Consider the following 22,588-nt stretch of genomic DNA (forward strand, 5'->3'; position numbering starts at 1 on the left):
CCAGGTGTGCACCTCCAGCTGGTAATGTCAGGAGCCATCCTGGCACCCAGGCATCTTCACTTGGACGCAAGTGGTCAATAGTCAGGCACAAAATGTGCCTGGCTAATTTCAAACACTGCATTTCTCCACCCAGCCCTCAAAAACTCTTAAGAGGAAGTATTACCCCAAAAGTCCCCAAATCAGCCAGTGAGATCTATGGTTAAGGGAGGATATGTACTCATATTTTCCCAGTCCTGATATTGTATCTGCTACTCTACCCTGCCACATGCAACTCCACAGCTTTTTAGACGTGCTTTTTATCTACCATGCTTTTGCTGGTAGCCCATAGGTTGTCACAGTGCAGGTGGATAATGAACAGTTGCCTGTTCCAATCAGGCAGCGAGATGGATGTCAGGAGTGCAGGCAAGCCATGCATTGGTTTTGTCTTTAAATAGCCACTGGATGCTTTTTCTGTTTGTTAGCTTATACCATGGGATTCACACACACGCCGCCCTCCACAGCTGGCTTCCATATACTGCAAAATCCACAGGACATCTGCTCTTTCACTTCTCCTGACTTCCAGTTCATTATAGCACACTGCACTTGCCAAGCTATTAAAAAAAAAAGTTACTCCTCTGGAAAAATCATTTGTGTGTCTTGGTTTTTTAAGACTAGGTTGGCCACCCTGCTTGTTCTGAGCTCTCTTAAACACAGAAGCTGACTAGCAGCAACGCAGGCTGTAGACTAGATCAGTTCTTCCGAATTGGTGGCCGGTGGACCCCAGGGGGGTCTGCATAACCCACACAGGGCGTCCTTGACACCATTCACATAACAAGAGCTATTACAGAGATACCAAGTTTTTCAAACATTAGGGGCTACATAGCTTGGCTTTTGAAAAACAGGGGGTCTGCAGTACTTAACGTATTTTTCGCTCTATAAGACGCACCCAGCCATAAGATGCACCTAGTTTTAGAGGAGGAAAAAAAATATTCACTCCCTTTCTGCGCAGCGCCCCTTCAGCGAAGCGGCAGGAGAAGCGGAGCCCCTTCCATTTTTTCTCCCGCTTCGCTGAAGGGGCGCTGCGCAGAGAGGGAAAGCTGTGCAGCGCCTCTCCAGTGAAGTGAAGCCAGGAGAGCAAGAGGGATCGGTGCGCACCGATCCCTCTTGCTCTCCCGGCTTCAGCGAAAGCAATGCGAAGCCTCCTAAGCACAGTGGGAGCGCTCCCACTGCGCTCAGGAGGCTTCAGGCGGCTATCCCTGAAGCCAGGAGAGCAAGAGGGATCGATGCGCACCGATCCCTCTTGCTCTCCTGGCTTCAGCAAAAGCTGCGCAGCCTGCGTTCGCTCCATAAGACGCACACACATTTCCCCTTACTTTTGAGGAGGGGGAAAGTGCGTCTTATAGAGCGAAAAATACGGTGGCTAATTGGGTACCACTGGTCTAGGTGATAATGGTGATGGTGGTGATAAAAGGAGACTCATTAACATAATCTATTTTTATTGATGTTGAATTTTTATTGAAGTACAACCACTTCCTCTCTTGCCTGCTCAACCCCTGATGTCGGTGCTGACCAGCATCATAGTGCTACATGGAAATTTGCTCCTTGGTTCCTTTCGTTCCTTTTGGTTGAAAACATCACAAGCATTTATTTGGATTTTATCATGGGTTGCCAGGGCAGGTTGAAACAAAAAAAAAAAAACATACACAATCGAAAAAACAGTTACAACTGTAAAATAAGAGAAGCAGAAAACAATTACAAACATTTTCCATACATAAAAACAGTGGGAAATAGTTCCAGTGCAGATGCAGGCTGTGATAAAGGCTTTGTTGAAAGAGGAAGGCAGTCAGTAGGCTCCAAAAAGAGAGCAGAGGCAGCAGCTGTCTATTACGGAATGGGAGGAGGGGATTCCAAAAGGTAGGTGCAACCACGCTAAAGGCCCTGTTTATATATCATATGGAATGGACTTCCTGGTAAGGCAGAGTCTGCAAGAGACCCCCTTCTGCTGAGCACAGTGATCGACCGAGTATATAAAGGGTGAGGCAATCTTGAGGTAAAATGTTTTATGGCAACTTGTTAGAAACGCCAACCCTCCATTCTTTTTTGCATGTGCTTTTACTCATGTGTGTGCGCTGCTTCAGTGCCATTTATGCCTGTTTCTGTTTGCTACAGATGTAGAGATCTTCTTGTCCACAACAACCTTCCCACCACCAGCATCATCATATGCTTTGTTGATGAAGTGTGGTCCACTCTCTTGCGCTCTGTTCACAGTGTCCTCAACCGCTCCCCTCCTCAGTTTATTAAAGAGGTTATTCTGGTGGATGACTTCAGCACAAAAGGTTGGTTGGTGTTTCCCAGTGTGTTTCGGCTTACTGAGTGTCCTGTTTTCCGAGCCGTTTTGCTCTTTTAAAAATGCTGTTGGGTTTTTTGTTTTGTTTTGTTTTGTTTTTAAGGTTGCCATTTGTTTATTTATTTAGAAAATTGGCTCAAAAAAATCCCAAAGAACAAAACAAAACTCAAACCAGTCCAATTATATATAAACCGTGACTAAAATACACAAACCCAATGAAAAAACAAATATGTGTGAAACTATCACTAAATACCAAGATAAAAACAATAAAACAAATGTAACTTAATACAAGTGGTTGTTGTGATATTCTAGTGAAATTCTGTTGCCTTACATTTCCTTGTGAGCTCAAACTGGTTTTGTTTTTTTTGGTGTGGTTCCTATAGATGACATTTTGTTTTTTTATATATATATATATATATATATATATATATATATATATATATATAGGCAATTAGAATACAGTTGTACATTGGAAGTTGAACGGAATCCATTCCGGAAGTCCATTCAACTTTCAAAATGTTTGGAAACCAAAGCAAAGTTCCTGCAGCCAATCGGAAGCCGCGGAAGCCCTGTTGGACGTTCGGCTTCCAAAATAATGTATAAAAACCAGAACATTCACTTCCAGGATTCGATCATCTGGGAGCTGATTTGTTTAGGAGCCAAGGTGTTTGAGATCCAAGGTACGACAGTACGAGTATCCTGAAAGTAAGGACCTCTGACCATTAGGTCCAGTTGCATACGACTCTGGGGTTGTGGTGCTCATCTCGCTTTATTGGCCGAGGGAGCCAGCGTACAGCTTCCGGGTCATGTGGCTAGCATGACTAAGCCGCTTCTGGCAAACCAGAGCAGCGCACGGAAACGCCGTTTACCTTCCCGCCGGAGCGGTACCTATTTATCTACTTGCAGTTTGACATGCTTCTGAACTGCTAGGTTGGCAGGAGCAGGGACCAAGCAACGGGAGCTCACCCCGTCACGGGGATTCGAACTGCCAACCTTCTGATCTTCAAGCCCTAGGCTCTGAGGTTTAGACCACAGCACCACCCACATCCCTTATCCTGAAAGTATATTTGGCCTAAAAGAGGACAGACCAGGGACCCACTGTTCTGTGGGGTGGTTTCTTCTGATGATCATAGATTTGATTCTACCTCTTACTGGGGCCTTATGGCAAGTCCATCACTCAATCCAATGCTCTTACTCAATGCAAGGAATCCATAGCTAGAGCATCCCAGCAGATGGGTGACCAGTCTTCTTGGAAGACCTCCGGTGAGGAGGAGCCCCAGTCCCACCCCTCTGATAATTGTTCTGGTGTCAAACTCTTCTTAATGTTAAAATGTTTCTTGTAACGTTCAGTTGAAATCTTACGTGAGTTATCACTTCTCCACTCAGCTTGAGAGAAACCGCTATGTAGTTGCACTATGGATGCAGCTTAAGAGATGTTAACTTTGGGAGGATTATTGAAAGGAAAGAAATGTGTCAATTAGTGCTGAAAAAGCAAAGTATTTTTGGGAGGCGACAATTCATATGTAATGAAGGTAACATGGCAGCAAGTGAGTGTTGGGTGGGGAGCCAGGGGAAGGGGGTCCACCGTCCCTGTCATGGCTGTCAGAAGAAGGGAACCAATGTTTGTTTTCCAGTGTCTCTCCTGCAACAGTCTGAACAAGTGGCAGTGGCTGGGGGCTGGTTGGTTCCTCTTTATTTCTTGCTCATAGGCACGAATCTATGGTCCATTTCCTTGCTTCTCTTCTGTTCTGTTTTAGCATACCTCAAGGACAAACTAGACCAGTACATGGCCCAGTTTCCCAAAGTCCGGATCCTTCATCTCAAGGAAAGGCATGGTTTAATACGAGCTAGACTAGCAGGAGCAGAGATTGCCAAAGGTAAGAAGAGTTGCATTTTATCATCAAAGTGCAGTTTGTTATTTGCTGTTGTTGTTTTAAAAAAGACAGAAGTCACTGGAAGCAATCCAGTGGAAATTTGACTCATTGCACTGACATCAGTGGAACTGAATGGGTCCAATCAGAAGTTAAGTGCCATTCTGCTAAATGGGGCTCTCTCCCAGAAAAGTGTGCGTAAGAATATAGCTTTAATTCATTGGGATGTAGGCATACTTCACCTTCACTGGACTATGCCTGATCGTCAAACAATTTTAAAACGTGCACTAAAATCAGAATAATAGAAGGCAGATATTTCCCCCCACCAGCCATGTAGATTCAGTAGTACTACAAAGGTGGCACCAAATATTCTCTTCCTTTCGGCCCCCCCCAAAAAAAATAGTGAGTTGAAATATGTTTTAAAAACATTTCCTGAAAACCTCTTTAACTGTGAGAACATTCATTTTTTAAAAAAATCTTTATTTGGTGCTTTCAGCATTCCCCCTTTCTGGTATCAACTGGAAATCAGGTCATGAACAGGTTAATGTAAAAACATTTTAAAATCACAGAGATTATTGTTCCCTGATGATGACATGGGGGAAGGGGGCAAACAAGACTAACTGAAAATGAGGACAGTGCTTGCTGAATCAGTCACACAGGTGATCTTAGCCTACAAGGAGTCATGAAACCACTACAGACAATACAACTGGGATATGTGAAGATTTCACTGAGGGAAAACAAGGTGCATTGGGAGAAGGGGGTCCTGGGTGCATCCCAATGTAAACACAGGTTTCTCCAGGTGATGTGGAATAGCAACATTTTAAGATATGTTATACTGAGTCACATCATTGGTCCATCCATCTCACTATTGTCTGCACTGGTTGACTGTTATTTCCCCTTTGCTGTTTCTGTGTGAAAATCTTTTAAGTAAAAAAGGGGAAAACCCAGATAAAATGGGAGGGTGAGTAGGATGTCATTGTGATGAGGGTGACATCATGTTGATGCTACACAAAACTTGTGTGCATGAGCAGCACCAAGCCCACAAAAAACTGCTGCATGGAAGCACTCTTACTTAAGCTGAGAAACAGTGAGTTGGGCATTGTCCTCGCTGGTTGTGTGTGGATGTTCCCCTAGATCTCTTTCTTCAATAGGACACCAAGAAACTATTATCACAGACACACACCCAGCAATGTTTTCACAAGAGGCTATCAAGTACGATGGATGAGGAGCCTGTGGGCTTTCAGAGTGTGCTGGCCTACAATTCCCATATTTTTGAGCCATTCACTTAGGGTACCTGGGGCTTATGGGAGTTGGACTGCTGCATTGTCCGGAAGGCTGCAGGTTCCCTATCCCTGGAGTGAGAACTTTCCAGAGTTGTTCCATTTCACCTTCTGCAATGAAATTAGCTCCTTTTTATTTTCTTCTCTAGGTGACGTATTGACATTCTTAGATTCTCATGTGGAATGCAACGTAGGATGGCTGGAGCCGCTCCTGGACAGAATCCGTTTGAATAGGAAGAAAGTGGCCTGTCCTGTAATTGAAGTCATCAGTGACAAAGATATGAGGTAATTTTGATGCCTCCATATTTGTTCTGGTCCCGCCTTGGTAATCCATGCACAGGGGAAAATACTTATTCACGTGGATCATTTTTCTTTCTTTTAAATATTTTTATTGATTTCTACAAATAATTTCCAAAAATCATACAACATACTTTCTTATCTTATACAATGTTTTGGACTTCCATCAACTGCATCTGAAGATTTTCCAGTCTTTCTCACGTAAACTGCATTTCATTATTTTCAGTATTACATTTAATACTCCATCACTAATAATTCTTATCATAGTTTTCTCTGCAATATTTTGCATAGTCCTCCTTACAAAACTTCTTGCAATCCTACTAGCGTGATCTGTGGATTACAATTGCTTTTCAAATAATTCATATATTTACTCCAGTCCTCTGAGAATCTCTGATCCTGGAGGTTTCGAATCCTTCCTGTCCAATTCTTCATAGTCTATTAATGATCCATGTGGACTATTAATGGATCACATGGATCATTTTTCTTGGCAGGGATGGGGAACCTGTAGCCTTACAGATGTTGTTAGATTCCAGTTCCCATCACCCTTAGCCAACATGGCCAGTGCCAGTCCAACAACATCTGGAAGACCACAGGTTCCCCTTCTACGTTTTGGAACCAATCCTTTCTACCTTTTATCTTCTTCAGCATCTTCTGGTTGTGACAGTTTCAAAAATAAATTGCAAACAGGAAAAGATGTTACACCAAGAATTAAAAAACTATTTTTAAAGGATGTTATACATTTCACCGCATGTTTAAAAAGCTCATGATTTTGTGAGAGTATGTGTTTTAATGTTACCCATGGGATCCATTAACAGCCCCTCCCCTTTAAAAGTATATCATTCAAGTTACAGTTACCCTTTTCAGACACAGCTTTTGTTTCTGAAGTTAATTCCTGTTATGACTTCCATTCCTTAGCTACATGACCGTGGACAGCTTTCAGCGTGGTGTTTTTACATGGCCAATGAATTTTGGATGGAAGCCCATTCCTCCAGATGTCATCTTGAAAAATGGGATTAAGGACACCGATATAATTAGGTAAGTTTATGCTGTTAACGCTTTTGTTGACAGAATTGCTCCTTAAGCACTAAACCCACAAGTTGGGAGAAAGGCATATATTACTCAGGTTTGCAAAACATAGGTAACATTTGTTGGGTGTGCAACCCTACTCTTTCCTGAGTGCAAACTAGCATCATTAAAACACAGTGAGTTCAGCTATGAGGATCCCATACAAAGAACAAGGTTGGGTAAACACTGGGCCTCTAGACCAGAGTTGTTGGAGTCCCAACTCCCATCAGCCCATAGCCAACACGGTCAGGGATGCTTGAAGCTTTAGTTCGGCCACAATTTCCTGGAATAGGAAAGCAGGAAGGCCAACATGGTACCTCCAGATGTTGTTGAACTGCAACTCTCCAGCATAGCCAGGGTGTTCAGGGATGATAGGAGTCATAGTCCATCAACATCTGGAGAGCCCCACATTGGCTACCCCTGATTTATTTAAAGTATGCATCATACAAATAGGGAGATGTCAGATTATAAACATGTTAAAACTACCACCTGTGCAAGGAACCTAATGCTATGTTTGGCTACATGCAATTGCACCCGAACTGCATTTGCAAGGCAAGCCATCTACACCAAATTCAAGACTTCCATCATATAAAAAGATTATATTTTAGAGTTTATAAACAATGGCAGAGCCTGCTGTTAAGTTTTTGTGAGTGGGGACGAGCAGATCTAATTCATCCTGGAAGTCATAAAGGGAACTCTGATGTAAGCACATGGAGCATTGTTAAAATTCATGTGGTAAAGGTAAAGGGACCCCTGACAATTAGGTCCAGTCGTGGCCGACTCTGGGGTTGCGGCGCTCATCTCGCTTTACTGGCCGAGGGAGCCGGCGTACAGCTTCCAGGTCATGTGGTCAGCATGACTAAGCTGCTTCTGGCGAACCAGAGCAGTGCATGGAAACACCGTTTACCTTCCCGCCGGAGCAGTACCTATTTATCTACTTGCACTTTGACATGCTTTCGAACTGCTAGGTTGGCAGGAGAAGGGACCGAGCAATGGGAGCTCACCCAGTTGCAGGGATTCGAACTGCTGACTTTCTGATCGGCAAGCCCTAGGCTCTGTGGTTTAACCCACAGCGCCACCTGCGTCCCCTAAAATTCATGTGGTAGCAAAATCTGTATTTTCTTTTAAAGCACAATGTATAATCCTAAATTATGTTTCAATTACTAGGTGTCCTGTGATGGCAGGTGGGTTATTTTCTATTGATAAGAAGTACTTTTTTGAACTTGGGGCATATGATCCTGGCCTTGATGTTTGGGGAGGTGAAAACATGGAGATCTCATTCAAGGTATGTTGCATTAACTGTAACAGTATTCCCCCCACCCCAATTTATTTGAATCACATTCATAATCACATTAATGGTCATATCACAGTAGCAGTCCTGCATATATAGATGGTTTCAGATGCTCCTTAGTAGAAATAAATGGTCAAAAATGACTGCATCGGGGCAAGCAGTATATTGTATCTGTTATATTTACATATTATTCCGTCACGTCCCCCCAGCAATCACATTTTAAACTTGAGGGTGCTTTGTAAGATGTATGCACCTTTAACAAAATATAGCTTTCATGCAATAGATTAAAATAAAATCCTAGGCAAAAAGCACTAAATAATACAATGGCTCATGTCAGATACCACATATGAAACGGTGGTTAAGGAACATTCAACATGGTTAATGTTTTGTGTGAACTGATAAGATCATGGGTTGTGATCCAGTGGCAAATTAGAATGGGAAATGGATTTGCAAGCCATGATTTGTGCTATCTCTCATTGGTGTGACGTCTGAATTGACAAACCATTGTTAACAGCCATTGTTGTGCCTCTGAAGGCCATTGCAACTGGAGACTGTAGTGCTGAGCAGATATAAAACAAAAACAGACCACATACAGAAGCTCCAACTGTGGTTTGGGATCTTAAGCCACATTTACTGTAAACTATGGTTAGGCATGCTGTCTGAACTGAGCTGGTGTGCTATGGAGTCCCCTTACATAATTACCAACAGCAAGTTGTTCTAAACCTTCCCTATCCAGATGCACCCGAAGGCATATTACACGACAGAATCCACTGGCCAGTAGCTGCCTCATGAAGTGTTATCCTACCTCTTTTTCACCAGGTTTGGATGTGTGGAGGGGAAATAGAAATCGCCCCGTGTTCCAGAGTGGGCCACATTTTCAGGAATGACAACCCGTACTCCTTCCCTAAGGACCGCCTTACCACGGTGGAGCGGAATTTGGCCCGAGTTGCAGAGGTTTGGCTGGATGAATACAAAGATCTCTTCTATGGACATGGTTATCACCTCATCCAAAAGAACCTGGACGTCGGGAATTTGACTCAGCAGAGAGAACTGAGGAAGCGGCTTCAGTGCAAAAGCTTCAAATGGTACCTGGAGAACGTCTACCCTGATTTAGAAGCTCCCCTTGTGAAAGCTAGTGGGCTGGTATGTTCAATTTCCCAACTCCAGTGTGCCCCTTGGGCTAATGTCAACTTGACACATCATTGTCTAAAATTTTATGTCTTTTGTGTGATATTTGCCTGCGATGGATTTCGCCCAGTGTTTGGTAGCCCAGAGCTGAGGAACATCTGGCCCTCCAGATGTTGTTGGACTACAGCGGCGTCATCCCTGACCATGGGCAACGTTGACTAAAGCTGGAGAGAGATGGAATCGAACAACATCTGGAGGATCAGAGGATCTAAGGAGATGAACTCATGTCCAAAGGATGAGTGGGGAATTAATGTGAGGGGAAAGATCCTGGTGGATTTTGCATGTGTTGCAATATATTAAATGGGTTGATGTTTGGGGCCCAGAGGGACACGGGTGGCGCTGTGGGTAAAACCTCAGTGCCTAGGGCTTGCCAATCGCATGGTTGGCGGTTCGAATCCCCACGGCGGGGTGAGCTCCCGTCTTTCGGTCCCAGCTCCTGCCCACCTAGCAGTTCGAAAGCACCCTTAAGTGCAAGTAGATAAATAGGTACCGCTTACCTAGCGGGAAGGTAAACGGCGTTTCCGTGTGCTGCGCTGGTGCTGGCTCGCCAGAGCAGCTTCGTCATGCTGGCCATATGACCCAGAAGTGTCTCCGGACAGCGCTGGCCCCCGGCCTCTTAAGTGAGATGGGCGTACAACCCTAGAGTCGGACACAACTGGCCCATACGGGCAGGGGTACCATTTACCTTGGGGCCCAGACCCCACCTCTCTGCCTTGGGCTTGGTTTGTGAGCTGAAGCTACTCACTTATCTTAGAATTGTAGAGTTGGAAGGGATCCTGAGGATCATCTAGTTCAACTCCCTGCATTGCAGGAATACGCAGCTGCCCCATGCGGGGATCGAACCTGCAACCATGGCGTTCTCAGCACTACGCTCTAACCAACTGAGCTAAGGCATCTGGTCCAGAATTCTGCATTCACTAGTAACCACCCAAATGCTTCTGAGAAGCTTTTGAGCAGGGCATTGGACCCTGCTGTTTGTCCCCAGCACCTAGTTTTTCAGAGACCTCTGAAGACGAAGGTTCTATTCAGCTGCTGTAGCTGAGATGTAGCTGTGCCCATTTAAAGCACTGGAATCTGTCAGGGAGGAGGAGCTTTGGGTGAAGCCAAGGGAAGATGTCGGGAGCAGCCTAGTGTCGGTAGCCCCTGCAGTAACGATTAGCAGCTAAAGAAGAGTTGTTGATATTTTAGATATTTGCCCTAGAGTATTGGTGCTTAAAAGATCTTAGTTTGGTTTGTTTTTCTTCTTCTTCTTACATTCCTAACTCAAATCACCGAGGCTCAACTTCCTCTCAGATCTCAGACTTCTTGTTTGCAGCCACTAGAGTGCAGTAGAATCCCATTTTCCTCCAGTTTCTGGAATAAAATTGGCATTTTGGTACCTTATCCCAAACCCAAAATTTTCTTCCGTAAAGCAGTGATATGGCATCCTGATGAACTTTCCATGCCCACCATCCAATTTCAATGCTAATTTATAAGCTGTAATTAGGAGAGAGGGCATGAAAAGTGCATTGCTGGTGCTGATGGGAGTTGTAGTTTTATCGGGGTCAAAGATTCCCCACTCCTGCTTTGCACCTTATGCATATTTGCACAGTGTTCCTTCTGCCCCTGTCGTGTCCCCTCCTTTCATTCCATGACAGAAGACATAGACCTGTGATGTTGCAGGAGGTTTTCTGTACCTGGCCATCACAAAAACTCTGACCTTTCCTTGTTTCTACAGGGCCAATAGGTGTACAGAGAAAGTGAGAGAATGCCGTGCTCTATGCCATCATGGGGAGAAATTGGGAACCTGTGGGCTCCCAGATGTTGCTGCACTCCAAGCCCTAGGCTTCATGACCCGTGGTCTGGGATACTGGGAGCTGTAGTCCAGCAAATATCTGGAAGGCTTCAGGTTCCCCATCCCTGACCCTGGGCGAGAGAAGGTGTTGTGATGAGAGAGTTGGAAAGAGATCCTTGATAGGCCACTTAGTACACGGCCGTAAAAATTGCAAAATGCAATCAGTCACTCATCCCCCCAATCCATTAACAAACTGAGATCTGGTGACAGCAGGAGGGCTTAGCCACTTATTTATATTTATTTTGTTGACCTTTGCATTAACAAATTACAGTGCACATCATTAACCCAGAAGATTTTTGTTTAAAACTCCAAATTAGTCTTGCTTTGGCAAGGTAATCTCAAGATGGAAGATTGCTATTACGATGGGTTGGGTAACCCAATTGACTGCATAAGGTCAGCTGTGGAGAATTGCTCTTTTTACCTGTCCCTGGCTTAGGTCTGCTGATAGGGGGCTGCAGCAAATAGAGATAAGTCATCGTTGCTCCCTCCAGCCTGAAAACAAACCTGAATTACAGCATTTGAAACAGTAGAATGAAAGTTTTCATACTTCCAAAACAGAAAAAAGGGTTGATTTTAGGGCTGTCCAGAAACACAAGAATTTGAAACTGATTAGAAACAATTTGCATGCCACCTAAACTTTTTAATGAGATAACAAAGACAGCTAACAATTTAATAAACAAGCGCTGCCAAGTTGTTAAAAGAGAAGGCCATCTTTTACATTTTCTTTTTCTTTCCCTGTTAGCTGTCACACACCTGTCAAAATAGCCTCAGATGCTCAGGCCAACTAATTAAAAGTGAGCCCAATCTGATTGATCACCTTCAGTGACTATGTTTCAACTTACGAAATACCCATCAAATGTCAGAAATGGGGTGGAGGAGCTCTAGTGGCTATTGCCCACCTTTAGACAATGAATTGGGGTTTTTTTAAAAAAAATTGCTACATTCCTTCTTCAGGGTCTTTACGCCCACCTTGACATCACATTTCTAACTTTTGCTTCAATCTGCTTGTTTATTTTAGATCATTAACATAGCACTGGCTAAATGCGTCACTGTGAATACATCTAGCCTGGCCTTTGAAACATGTGACGTTAATAACAAGGTAAGACTGTTTATTGCCTTCCTGTTGCATTTTTTCATCTTGGAGGCCCAATATGGTTGCTTTGCTTTAATGCCCTTTTTGAAATTTCAACTTGGGAGGCTAATACTGGGCACAGTCTTTGTTCTGGGCTCATAGTGAGGCTTCCCTCACTATCGGGAGATGCAAGAAGGCCCTTTATACTTAACCGGAGGCACAGATGATGGAGTGGAATCTGTAGCCCAGTCTCCAGTGAAGTCACAAACCAGTGGCACTGGCAGATTATCCCCACTCCATTTCCTGCAGCTTCCAGGAAGCATAAAAGATAGGTAATATTTTCATGGGGTTGGTTACTACTTTTTGCACTAATGGGTTGTTCCAAACAATCCAGTTCCTTTTCCCGTTCATACCAATGCGAAGTGTCACGGGTGAGACGCGTTTTTCGCCCACCAAACCAAAGGCAGGCTTTCATGCCTACCCTTCACCCGTAAATACAGGTAACAACAATATCAAAAATTATTAAAATTAGTTGAAGATATATAAGCCAGGCAGCAAAATAACTCCATAAACCAGGGTTACCATCACCAAAACGGAACGCCTAGTTGCCATTTTGGGGCAAGTTGTGTTTTTCAATACGACTTTTTGGTTCTTGAAAGTCATTCTGACTGTGCAGATAAAATATAATGGATGGAATTCTGCAGGATGTGTTCCAAGTGTGTGGAAAATGCACCTGGCGCATGGCGAATTTCGAAAGCTGCTTTAGATTGCCTGCATTTTGCATACTGAGGGATTCAAGGGCATACTGGAAAGGCCAATTTTAGTCATTTATTTTTAAAAAAATACTTGTATACCAGCCTCTCACAAAACATCAGGGAGGTGTACAGCAATGTAAAAAAAACCCCATGTAAAATAAAAGCAGTACAGAACAATCATTAAAATGACTAGCTACTGAATAAAATTTTAAGGAGCTGCATACTACTATTACTAAAATTTATTTATCAAATCGCCTTCCAAACTGGGTGATCTACATGTAAAATAATTTAAAACAGTTTAAAACACACACAAAAACCCAAATACATTTAAAATAAGTTTAAAGTCCTAACAAGTGGACACCCATTTATCCAGCTGAAAATGCCTGTTTGAACAAAAAGGGTCTTCAACTGTTTCTGGGAAGTGCAGATATTGGACGCCTGTTGTGTAGGCCTGTTGGCATAAAAATGTCTTCCGAGCGGCACCTGAAAGCAGGGTTGAAATTGAGCGTGATAACCAACCACCGAAATTTAGCCTGCTACTAATTCTTTCCCATGCGCAGAACCAGAAGTTCAACTATACTTGGCTGAGATTGATCCAGCACGGAGACTCCTGTGTAGCAGTGACTGATGCGGAAGGGACACTGGGCCTGCACCCTTGCGATAAACGAAACAATAGCCTGAAATGGTTGCATAAATCACTGGTGGCTTTTCATCCAGAACTCGTAAGTGCAGCATTTGCAAAGGGCTCCTCCTCCTCCCTCCCAGCCCCCTTCGCTGTGGCCAAACTGGAACCGGTGCAAAACAAAGGGAGCCTTTTCTCTCATTTCCATTTGTATGGGGGCATGTGAGAGGCATTCGTCATTCAAGTAAAGAAAGGGTTTGTGCAGGCGTTAACTTTTAGCTATATTTGATGAATCGAAGGGCATTTTTTAGTTATTTCCATATGTTTATCCTTCCCTTCCCTTCCTCCAAGGGGTTCGGGGTGGTGCACATAGTTCCGTTTTATCAACCCATTCTCTCCTCACAACAGCCCTGTGAGGTAGGTTAGGCTGAGAGATGATGGCTGCAGTGAGTGAGCGTTCTGGCAGAACATGGGTTTCCCTGGTCCTTAGCCCAACACGCTTAAGCCAGAGGTGACAGACTTGTTGGCTGTCAAGAGCCACAGTCCACCAGGGTCAATCAACCGTGGCACATTGCGGCAGTGGGAAAGACTAAAGCCAAAAGTGGACAGGACACGCCCTTTCCTCCCACCCTCTTTTTACACCAATTCTCTCCTTCCTCTACACCTAGTAGCCTGGTACAGGCAGGGGTGTAGATTGCTTTTGTCAGTTGTCCAGATTTGCCACTTGCAGGAGGCTTTCCTCCTCTCCTTTGATCACTCCATTCATTTCAGCTCTCCCCCCCCACACCCTGCAATTTTCCCTCTGGGCTCCCCCCCACCTATATGAAATTAAGTTGAGGGCTGCATATGGCCCTCAGGTTGCTCAGCTGTGCTCTAATCATGCAACCACGCAGGATGTAGCAAGCTTACATACTTCCAGGCCATACAAACGAATCAATGTAGACAGGGTCGCGGGTGGTGCTGTGGCCTAAACCACTGAGCCTCTTGGACTTGCCAATCAGAAGGTCGGCGGTTCGAATCCCCACGACGGGGTGAGCTCCTGTTCCTCTGTCCCAGCTCCTGCCAACCTAGCAGTTCGAAAGCACACCAGTGCAAGTAGATAAATAGGTACCACTGCAGTGGGAAGTTAAACAGCATCTCTGTGCACTCTAGTTTCCGTCACAGTGTTCCGTTGTGCCAGACGTGGCCTGGAAAGCTGTCTGTGGACAAGCGCTAGCTCCCTTGGTCTGAAAGTGAGATGAGCACCGCATAGTCACCTTTGACTGGACTTAACCGTCCAGGGGTCCTTTACCTTTACCTTTATATGTGTGTGTTGTTTGTGAGTGTGTGGAAGAGAGAGAGAGACAGAACAGAAGGAATCATTGGAACTTTTTCGAGCAGGTGTATTTCTTAAGCCCCAAGTCCTGTTTCTCCACTGAGACATACATGCAGGCCAATGAATTTGTGGGATTTCTCCAAAAGCTTCCTTGGGTCGCAACATCAGCACACGTCTTGAGGCAAAGGTCTGAAACCAGGTGGCTATAAAAATAACAGGTTGGATTCAGACTATAAGTGAGTCGTGCTGGAGTCCCACTGAAGTGACTAACTTAAGTCATGTTGATCTCAATGGGTGGGATTCAGTGTCTCCCCCTGTGTTGTATTGTGTCCACAACCCACCACCCTGCAATCCAGTTCCATCAGCAGAACCCTTGTTTCAACACTGGCAATGGAACAACATCCTCTGCTGCAAGTGAGGCAGCTGGGTAGTTTAGAAGTTAGAGAATAGGCTAGTTTAAGGGACTCAAGGGAAATGGTTGGGGGACTGCCCCCCTCCCCACGCCACCTGAGGCAATAACCTCACACTGCCCTGGGTGCTGGGGGTAGTTTTCTATTTTAAGACCTCAACTTTGCCTTACTAAGTACTGTGATTTCAGTTTCTCACAGATCTTCCTTCCAGGGTGTCATCCATACATCATAGAAACACTTTGCAGTGATAAAGAATAGATTCTCTACACTGTCCTGGTGCAAAAATCAATCTAATGGCTGTATTTAAAACACGAACACCAAAATCGTTTGCAGCCTCCTCAGCTATTGCTGCTAGAAATAATTCTAAAGGCTTTAAAAAAAAAAAAAAGGACCAAGGTAAATTAAAATGATTTTCCCTATCTGAAAGAAGCTGATTTTTAGCAGGTCCTTTCAAGACTTTTGGGTGGGGGCTGTTGAAAGGGAAGAATAGCAATTATAGGAGCTGATCGATAATCTTGTACAAGATCCTGACATTGTGACTCTTTCCATCTGTTCCTCCTTTGCCAATCTTGGTTCAAAACCTCCTAAAAAGTGAAAATACTCCCTTTTTTAGGCTAAGACATGAAAAAGCATATGAAAAATGACCAGCCATTTAAGTTGCCAGATAGCTTGTCAGGTAGCACTGACATTCTTTGATCTACCTCTGAACTCTGGGCCTTAAAACAGATTGGACCTTCCACAATATAGAAAGTTGTGTTTCCCTTCTTCTTCTTCTTCTTCTTCTTCTTCTTCTTCTTCTTCTTCTTCTTCTTCTTCTTCTTCTTCTTCTTCTTCTTCTTCTTCCTCCTCCTCCTCCTAAATTGTAATACCCAGTTCAGCACAATTGGATACGGGCAATTGCACCTGTACAAAACTAAGCCAGCAGCAAGTTTGAGCCATACAATTTTATCCGCCAAGGTAAAAGATCAGATTAGTTTTTTTATGAAAGCTTTGGAGGGCAGGCTGGGCCTGTGGGAGCCTGAAGTTACTGCCGTCACTTGAAACCAAAAGATGGATTTATTTTCTATAAAGCTAAGGGCTGTTCTCTGCAGGCTCGTCTTGTACCTGCACTGTTCCGAATGAATAAAAATCGGCCACAGCACAGCCTGTTTTTTGGGGTAATCAGGAAGCAAACCTGTACCTTTTGGAAGCTTTTGGTGTTCTCATTTGTACATTTCAGCTTACGTTGGAGTACAAAGAGGGGGATTTGAGCATACAGCTCCTATGTTCGCCAGTTCTGCAACAGGTACACTGCAGTTGTACATGCATAGGCACCCCCAGGTGATCAGGACTCCCGATTGTACAGGGCTACTTACTGCATGACATTTCTATATGCACACAGCTGTATGTGCATGGATGCTCTTTTTCAGAAGTCCTGTACAATGCATGAATGTCATGGGTGGAGCCAGTGCGGTGCAGTGCTGTTTGCCCAGATCTGGCAGCTGAATATATATACACAAGGAGCAATGCATGGAGTTTATTGATTGATTTATACCCCATCTTCTCCTCCCAAGGAACTCAAGGCTGCATACATAGAATAATGGAATCGCAGAGTTGAGAGGGACCCTGAGGGGTCATCTAGTCCAACCCCCTGCAATGCACGTATCTCAACCAAAGCATCCATAACTGGTGGCCACCCAATCTCTGCTTAAAAACCTCCAGTGAAGGAGGTTGGACCCTCCAAGGATTCTCCCCTCCTCTTGTAATCTCCACAACAACCCTGTGACGTAGCTTAGGCTAAGAGGCAATGCCTGGGTCAAGGTCACCCAGTGAACCTCATTTGAACCCTGGTCTTCCTTCCAGGTCCTAGCTCGACACTCCAACCACTAAGCTGCACTTGCATGAGGGTCCATGAACTGGGTTTTTAAAATTGCCACCACTATCATCACATTAATAGTAATAGTAATAATTCATTATTTATACCCCGCCCATCTGGCTGGGTTTCTCTAGCCGCACTGGGCGGCTCCCAACAGAATAGTAAAAATAGAATCAAACAGTTAAAACTTCCCTAAACATTACCGCCTATGCAATCCGCATGGGCATCCTTGTGTGAAATGAATGGAGGCTGTTCAAGAGCACTGGTGGAACTGCTCAAATTGATTTCATTGGAACACGACAACTTCACGGTGGATGGTGCTTTGTGGTCCTAGGCTTCCAAAACAGCAGGCAATGCAACAGAGCTGAGTTGAAGATGGCAAATCTAAATGCAGGTGTGAAAACTAAGAACCAGAGCCACTTGATGCACTTTTTTTTTTGAACCCTTCCACTCTCAAAAACCAGGAATGGGCTTTTGGTGGCCTGCATACGGTCACATCCCAGTGTGCATTTGTTGGCACAACTACAGCGCTATTCCTAAAGGATATATTAGCCTCGAGTTTTCCTTAAATGGGTTGTTCCTTAATGCTTTGTACAGTGGTACCTCAGGTTAAGAACTTAATTCGTTCTGGAGGTCCATTCTTAACCTGAAGCACCACTTTAGCTAATGGGGCCTCCCGCTGCCACTGTGCCACCGCCGCACAATTTCTGTTTTTATCCTGAAGCAAAGTTCTTAACCTGAGGTACTATTTCCTGGGTTAGCGGAGTCTGTAACCTGAATCGTCTGTAACCCGAGGTACCACTGTATTTACTTAAGTACAGTAGTGAAGTGAATAGAACCTGTAGACATTTTGGAATCTATAGAGGGCGTTTTCCAGAAAACAAACAACGGTCTTTTGAGAGAGCAGATCCAAAGATTGAAATGATGGGAATTTTTCCTGGGTTTCTACCAAATGTCAGCTCTTCAAGAATATTCCGTAATTGCTAAGACAGCTATGTACTGAAGATGGCATATTGACATAATATCATTTTTCCCCCAATCAACCATATTCATGACTAGATAGAAATCAAATAGAAAAGAACTTTCCCAGCTAAAAACGTATTGTGGAGTGTGTCCATTGTACTATAGGCTTTCCCTCCCCTAAAAGAGCCTTTGTCATTAATTCGTTAACAAGATTACCATTTTATGATTTGTTACTCTGCACTAAGGTAGCAAAAGGAAACGGCTCTGGACAAATCCACAGAGCAGTTTACTTTGCTTTTTGATCAGTGTAGTGCTTGCTGTCTCTGCTTTCAGATAATGGCTGTAGCTTCCTCTGTACTAAAACACAGAACTCCATGGGCACAAAACTCCTATCCTGTGGACTCCACCCACATCAGCTTCTCATGACGGGCTTTATTAAACCAAAAAGGCTAATTGGACAGCGTCTGAAGGATTTAGAGCAACAGAACAATCTGGCCATTATAAAGAAATTTTGTCCTTGGTATGCCTCCCCCCCCCCTTCTCAGTTTGATTCCCTGGCACCATATTTGTATAAATTAACTATCCCAAAATACAGGTGTGCCTTCACACTGGCCAGATTGGATGTGATGCCCTCTGCTGTACTTGAGGGCAGATATCAAAAGATTCCAACTGAGAAACGACTCTGCCCATGTGGAGATGGCAATCTGCAAACAGTGGCTCATGTTCTCCTGTCCTGTCCCCTTTATAAAGATCTGAGGAATGAGATCATTACCCACTCTTACTTACCATCCCAGGCCACATTGTTCTTTCTTTAACAGATCAAAATGATCAGACAACAGCAAAGGTTGCTAGGTTTATCGAGGGTGCAGTGAGATTAAGGGCCACTATATGAACGATAATCTTGGCCATTTGATTGCCCATTTTACCCATTGCTGTCTTTTATATTTGTATATATTTTATTTTTATATATTGCTTGTTTTATGTTGCTATGGCCGTTGGCTAATGCGAATAAAGTTTATCTACTACTCCATGGGCACAAGTAGGATGAAACTTTAGCATGAATCTACCATGATGCACACTTACTGAAACAATACGTAAACCAAAACGCAGCTATCCTTTGCAATTTGCACTTCTCTGAATTGTGCAATGCAGTTCTCCAACAGCAACAGAAAATGTGCACAAAGATGCATATGTTAGGGTAAACTGTGCTTAAAAATGCAGGTATTAGTGAAAATAACGTTAAAATGCATTATATTAGCAAAAATTGCAAACAATGTGTATTGAGCAAAATTATATACAAATGTGTGTCTGTTATGAGAAACGTGAACAAAAACGCTGGCATATTTTTGTGAGCACTTTAAAAAAAATCTCAGACTGATGCAGAAATGTGGGAAACTGAACTTAAGGCTGGAAAAACAAGAAACCCAAATTGACAAATTTTCCCTGGTTGCAGGCAGAATGAACCATGAAAGTTATGCCTAACAAGGAACAAACAGCTCTTGCTGACTTGTGTATTCTTCTGCATTTTGCCAGTCATGTGTAGTTTAAAGACACATGATGCAACATCATCAAGTTAAAAAAATCCCCTGCCCTTTGCAAAGAGCAGCCAGTAGAGTTGATCAGAGGTAGAGAAAACACTGAGCGCAATTGCATTATAATACCAGCATGTGTTGACCAATCCTGGAGTACTGTACTGGCTGATACCTGAACATGTGAACTGACTCATTGATGAATGTTTTACCTGAAGAGCTCTGTCTCTGATGTCAGATATACAGTGGCTGATTCACACATGAAAATCCATCGTTAGTTATTGCAGTCATCACATATGCATGTGTAAACCAAAGGCTATGATACTGGGTATACTACTGTCATCTAAGAAAAAGAGTAAATTTTGTGAATGTCTGAAAACACACAGATACACCACTGAAGTGTAACTATCAACATTCACGTTTAAGTGTCTGGAAAATGGGCAAATGCCTGTTGTCTAATTTTTAGGCAATCCTAAAATTCAGCTAGCATTTTCAGCGTTGTGAACATCAACATTCACCAGATTGTGAATAATCGCTATAGCATATATGTCAAGATAATAGTATTTCTACCGCCTACCCCCCCCCCAAACAATACATTTTCATTTTTTACGATTTGCTGTTTCGATCAAATGATGCTTCAAAATATTAACCTGCATTTCTCAAAATTCAGCCTAGAGCAGCCTTCAATATAATGGTACTCTGCCTCATGAAAGATAGCTAAATGCAAAATAACCAGAATAGGATCCCCTTCAAAACTTCTCACGATTTCATAATCCAGTTCTGTATCCCAGCCCTTTGAATTTAATTAACAAATTACCCAATCCACTTCCCATCATGGTATGTTTCTGTCTACTTCATCAGCTGAGACATAATGCGATATGAAAGGCAGGATCTCCTGCCATAAGTCATCCTATACTGCAAATGCCATCTGGGATGATTTCCTTTGCAGGGTAATTGTCATTCAGGCAGCAAGAGTTCTGCTCATTGCATTTTCAAAGAACTGGAAAGCCATGTGGCACAGAGGGTGCAGCCAAGTTGCGGTTTGAGAACAGGTGGAAATATTGAGCGCTGTCCAACATCCCCATTCAGCTTATAAATGCATACCAGCCTCCTCCAAGCTGGTGTCTTCCAGATTGTATCAGCCAACGGTTGGTTGTTGAAGGATCAATAATACATATTGAGCAGAAGCAGCTAGTGAGGTCCTTCCCTAGTCCCATGTAAAAATAAAATAAAATAAATAAACCTTTATTGTCACTACACCACCTGTGTGCAGTGAAATTAAATTAAATAGCAGTTTATCAGTTTGCTACTTGCAGCCCATTGCCCATACCTTCTCTCTCTCCCTCTCTTTCCAGATGGATCACATTGTCTTAGAACACCTTCCTCGGGCCACATGTTTGGAAGTGGATCGGTCTCAGAAAGCCCTGAGGGCCGGCGTTTGTTCCTCCTCCAATCTTTATCAGAAGTGGCAGTTTGGAAATTATTATGCTGCCTGAAGAGGAAGACGAGCAAACCGGACAGAAGAGTCGCTTTGTAATCCGATGAATTTGAAAGCGGCAGCTGTGGAACTTCTGATAGCAGCGAGCGATAAACTCCCATCTCCCTCCCAAACCACAGTCAGAACCCGACACTTTAGAAGAAGCATATGGCCAGATCAGAAGATGGAGCGAGAGCACGGCTGGTTTGATGCAGTTTAATGACACACGGCCGGCACGTTGGCAGGGGAGGAAATCACCAGGGGAAAAATTACCAAACTTCTTCCTGCCTTAGACGGTTTACCTGCTTGGCACTGTTACATTTCTCGTTTGTTTGTTTGTTTTTGTTTTTTTACGGGAGCATTACGGAGATTCCACTTCACAAGTTTTACTCTTCTCCCTATTTCAAAAAATCTTTTGGAAACCTTGAGATTCATATATCTCAAATCTGCATCCCAAAATGTGTGGCCTGTGAGTATAGAAGTTGACAGCTGTCAAATTTGATTGGTAGTGGCTGCCAGGTTTCAACTTTGAGGTCGTGGCAAAAGTCTGACTTTATTACGTGTGTGGAGGTGGCAGGAGTTTGAAAATGTCTTACGGGGCAAGCCCTGTTGCTGTCACTTTTAAGAAGCTTTGGGGACAAACTCGGGCCAAAACAGCCCAGATTGGAGAGATCAGATGCACAGTCTATAAGCTCTAAGTGGCACAGTCCAGCAACAAATTCAGCATATGTGCACAGTAGGGATTTTCAGGTGCCTTCCTTTTTTACGCATCTAGTCTATGTGCATGGGGGAAAGTGCAACTTCGCCCTGACCAGCAAGCCAATGCGCTCAAGTGATACATTTCATAAACAAATTCCCAACATCCATGTACTCAGAGGGATGCCCAAAAAAGAGTTCCCATGTGTCCACAGGTGATCGAGGTAATTGGGAACCTTCTGATCTGAGGAGCTGTCTTGTGTATGCGCCCCTTCAGAGAAATTCCACTGAACATGTGAATGTCAGCATTTAGACCAGTGGGTCATGGCCCTGCATCTCCCTCCTCATGTAGGCTATCTTGGGTATTGTTGGAGAATGACCGCCGTTGTTAAGTCGCTTCTGTAACTTTGCGGGCCTGAGCCTTCAAACCATTTATTTCAGAGCTGTTCCCTCTGAGCACCTTCAAAGATAACTTGCTGAAGGACCACATAAACTTCAGACAGCCATAGTCTTCAGGAGCCACAAAAGCGGTGGGGCTACTCTGGAGTAAGAAGCGTCCTTTGCCTCGGAGCATTGCCCTGAAGCTGTACCTCACAATAAAAGCTTCGATGACAGCCGAGCTTTCATCATCCGTGATGTTTACAGCCTTTTACAAGTCTGTTTTATGTCCAAGAGAGCCTCTGTATAATGTTGCCGTGACATCGCATATCAGCACTGACAATGTTTGGCAAGCTGAACCTGC

General features: G+C 43.8%; 1 protein-coding gene and 1 non-coding gene across 2 annotated transcripts in view; one reads left to right on the forward strand and one right to left on the reverse strand.

Annotated features, from left to right (window-relative positions):
* The window catches only part of GALNT5 (polypeptide N-acetylgalactosaminyltransferase 5), a 31,800-nt gene extending 10,396 nt beyond the window's left edge, over positions 1–21,404 (forward strand). The window contains exons 2-10 of the mRNA XM_053407337.1: positions 2,149–2,315; positions 4,084–4,203; positions 5,627–5,762; positions 6,690–6,809; positions 8,007–8,124; positions 8,950–9,273; positions 12,171–12,251; positions 13,540–13,701; positions 21,029–21,404. Coding sequence (XP_053263312.1) covers positions 2,149–2,315; positions 4,084–4,203; positions 5,627–5,762; positions 6,690–6,809; positions 8,007–8,124; positions 8,950–9,273; positions 12,171–12,251; positions 13,540–13,701; positions 21,029–21,169 — 1,369 coding nt within the window. The 3' untranslated portion in view covers positions 21,170–21,404. The remainder of the gene's footprint in view (positions 1–2,148; positions 2,316–4,083; positions 4,204–5,626; positions 5,763–6,689; positions 6,810–8,006; positions 8,125–8,949; positions 9,274–12,170; positions 12,252–13,539; positions 13,702–21,028) is intronic.
* On the reverse strand, positions 10,141–10,211 carry TRNAL-GAG (transfer RNA leucine (anticodon GAG)). The gene has a single exon. It is a non-coding gene; the product is annotated as a tRNA-Leu (tRNA).
* Positions 21,405–22,588: the final 1,184 nt, after the last annotated feature.

Source organism: Podarcis raffonei, chromosome 1 (assembly GCF_027172205.1).
Source record: "Podarcis raffonei isolate rPodRaf1 chromosome 1, rPodRaf1.pri, whole genome shotgun sequence".
Lineage (NCBI taxonomy): Eukaryota > Metazoa > Chordata > Lepidosauria > Squamata > Lacertidae > Podarcis > Podarcis raffonei.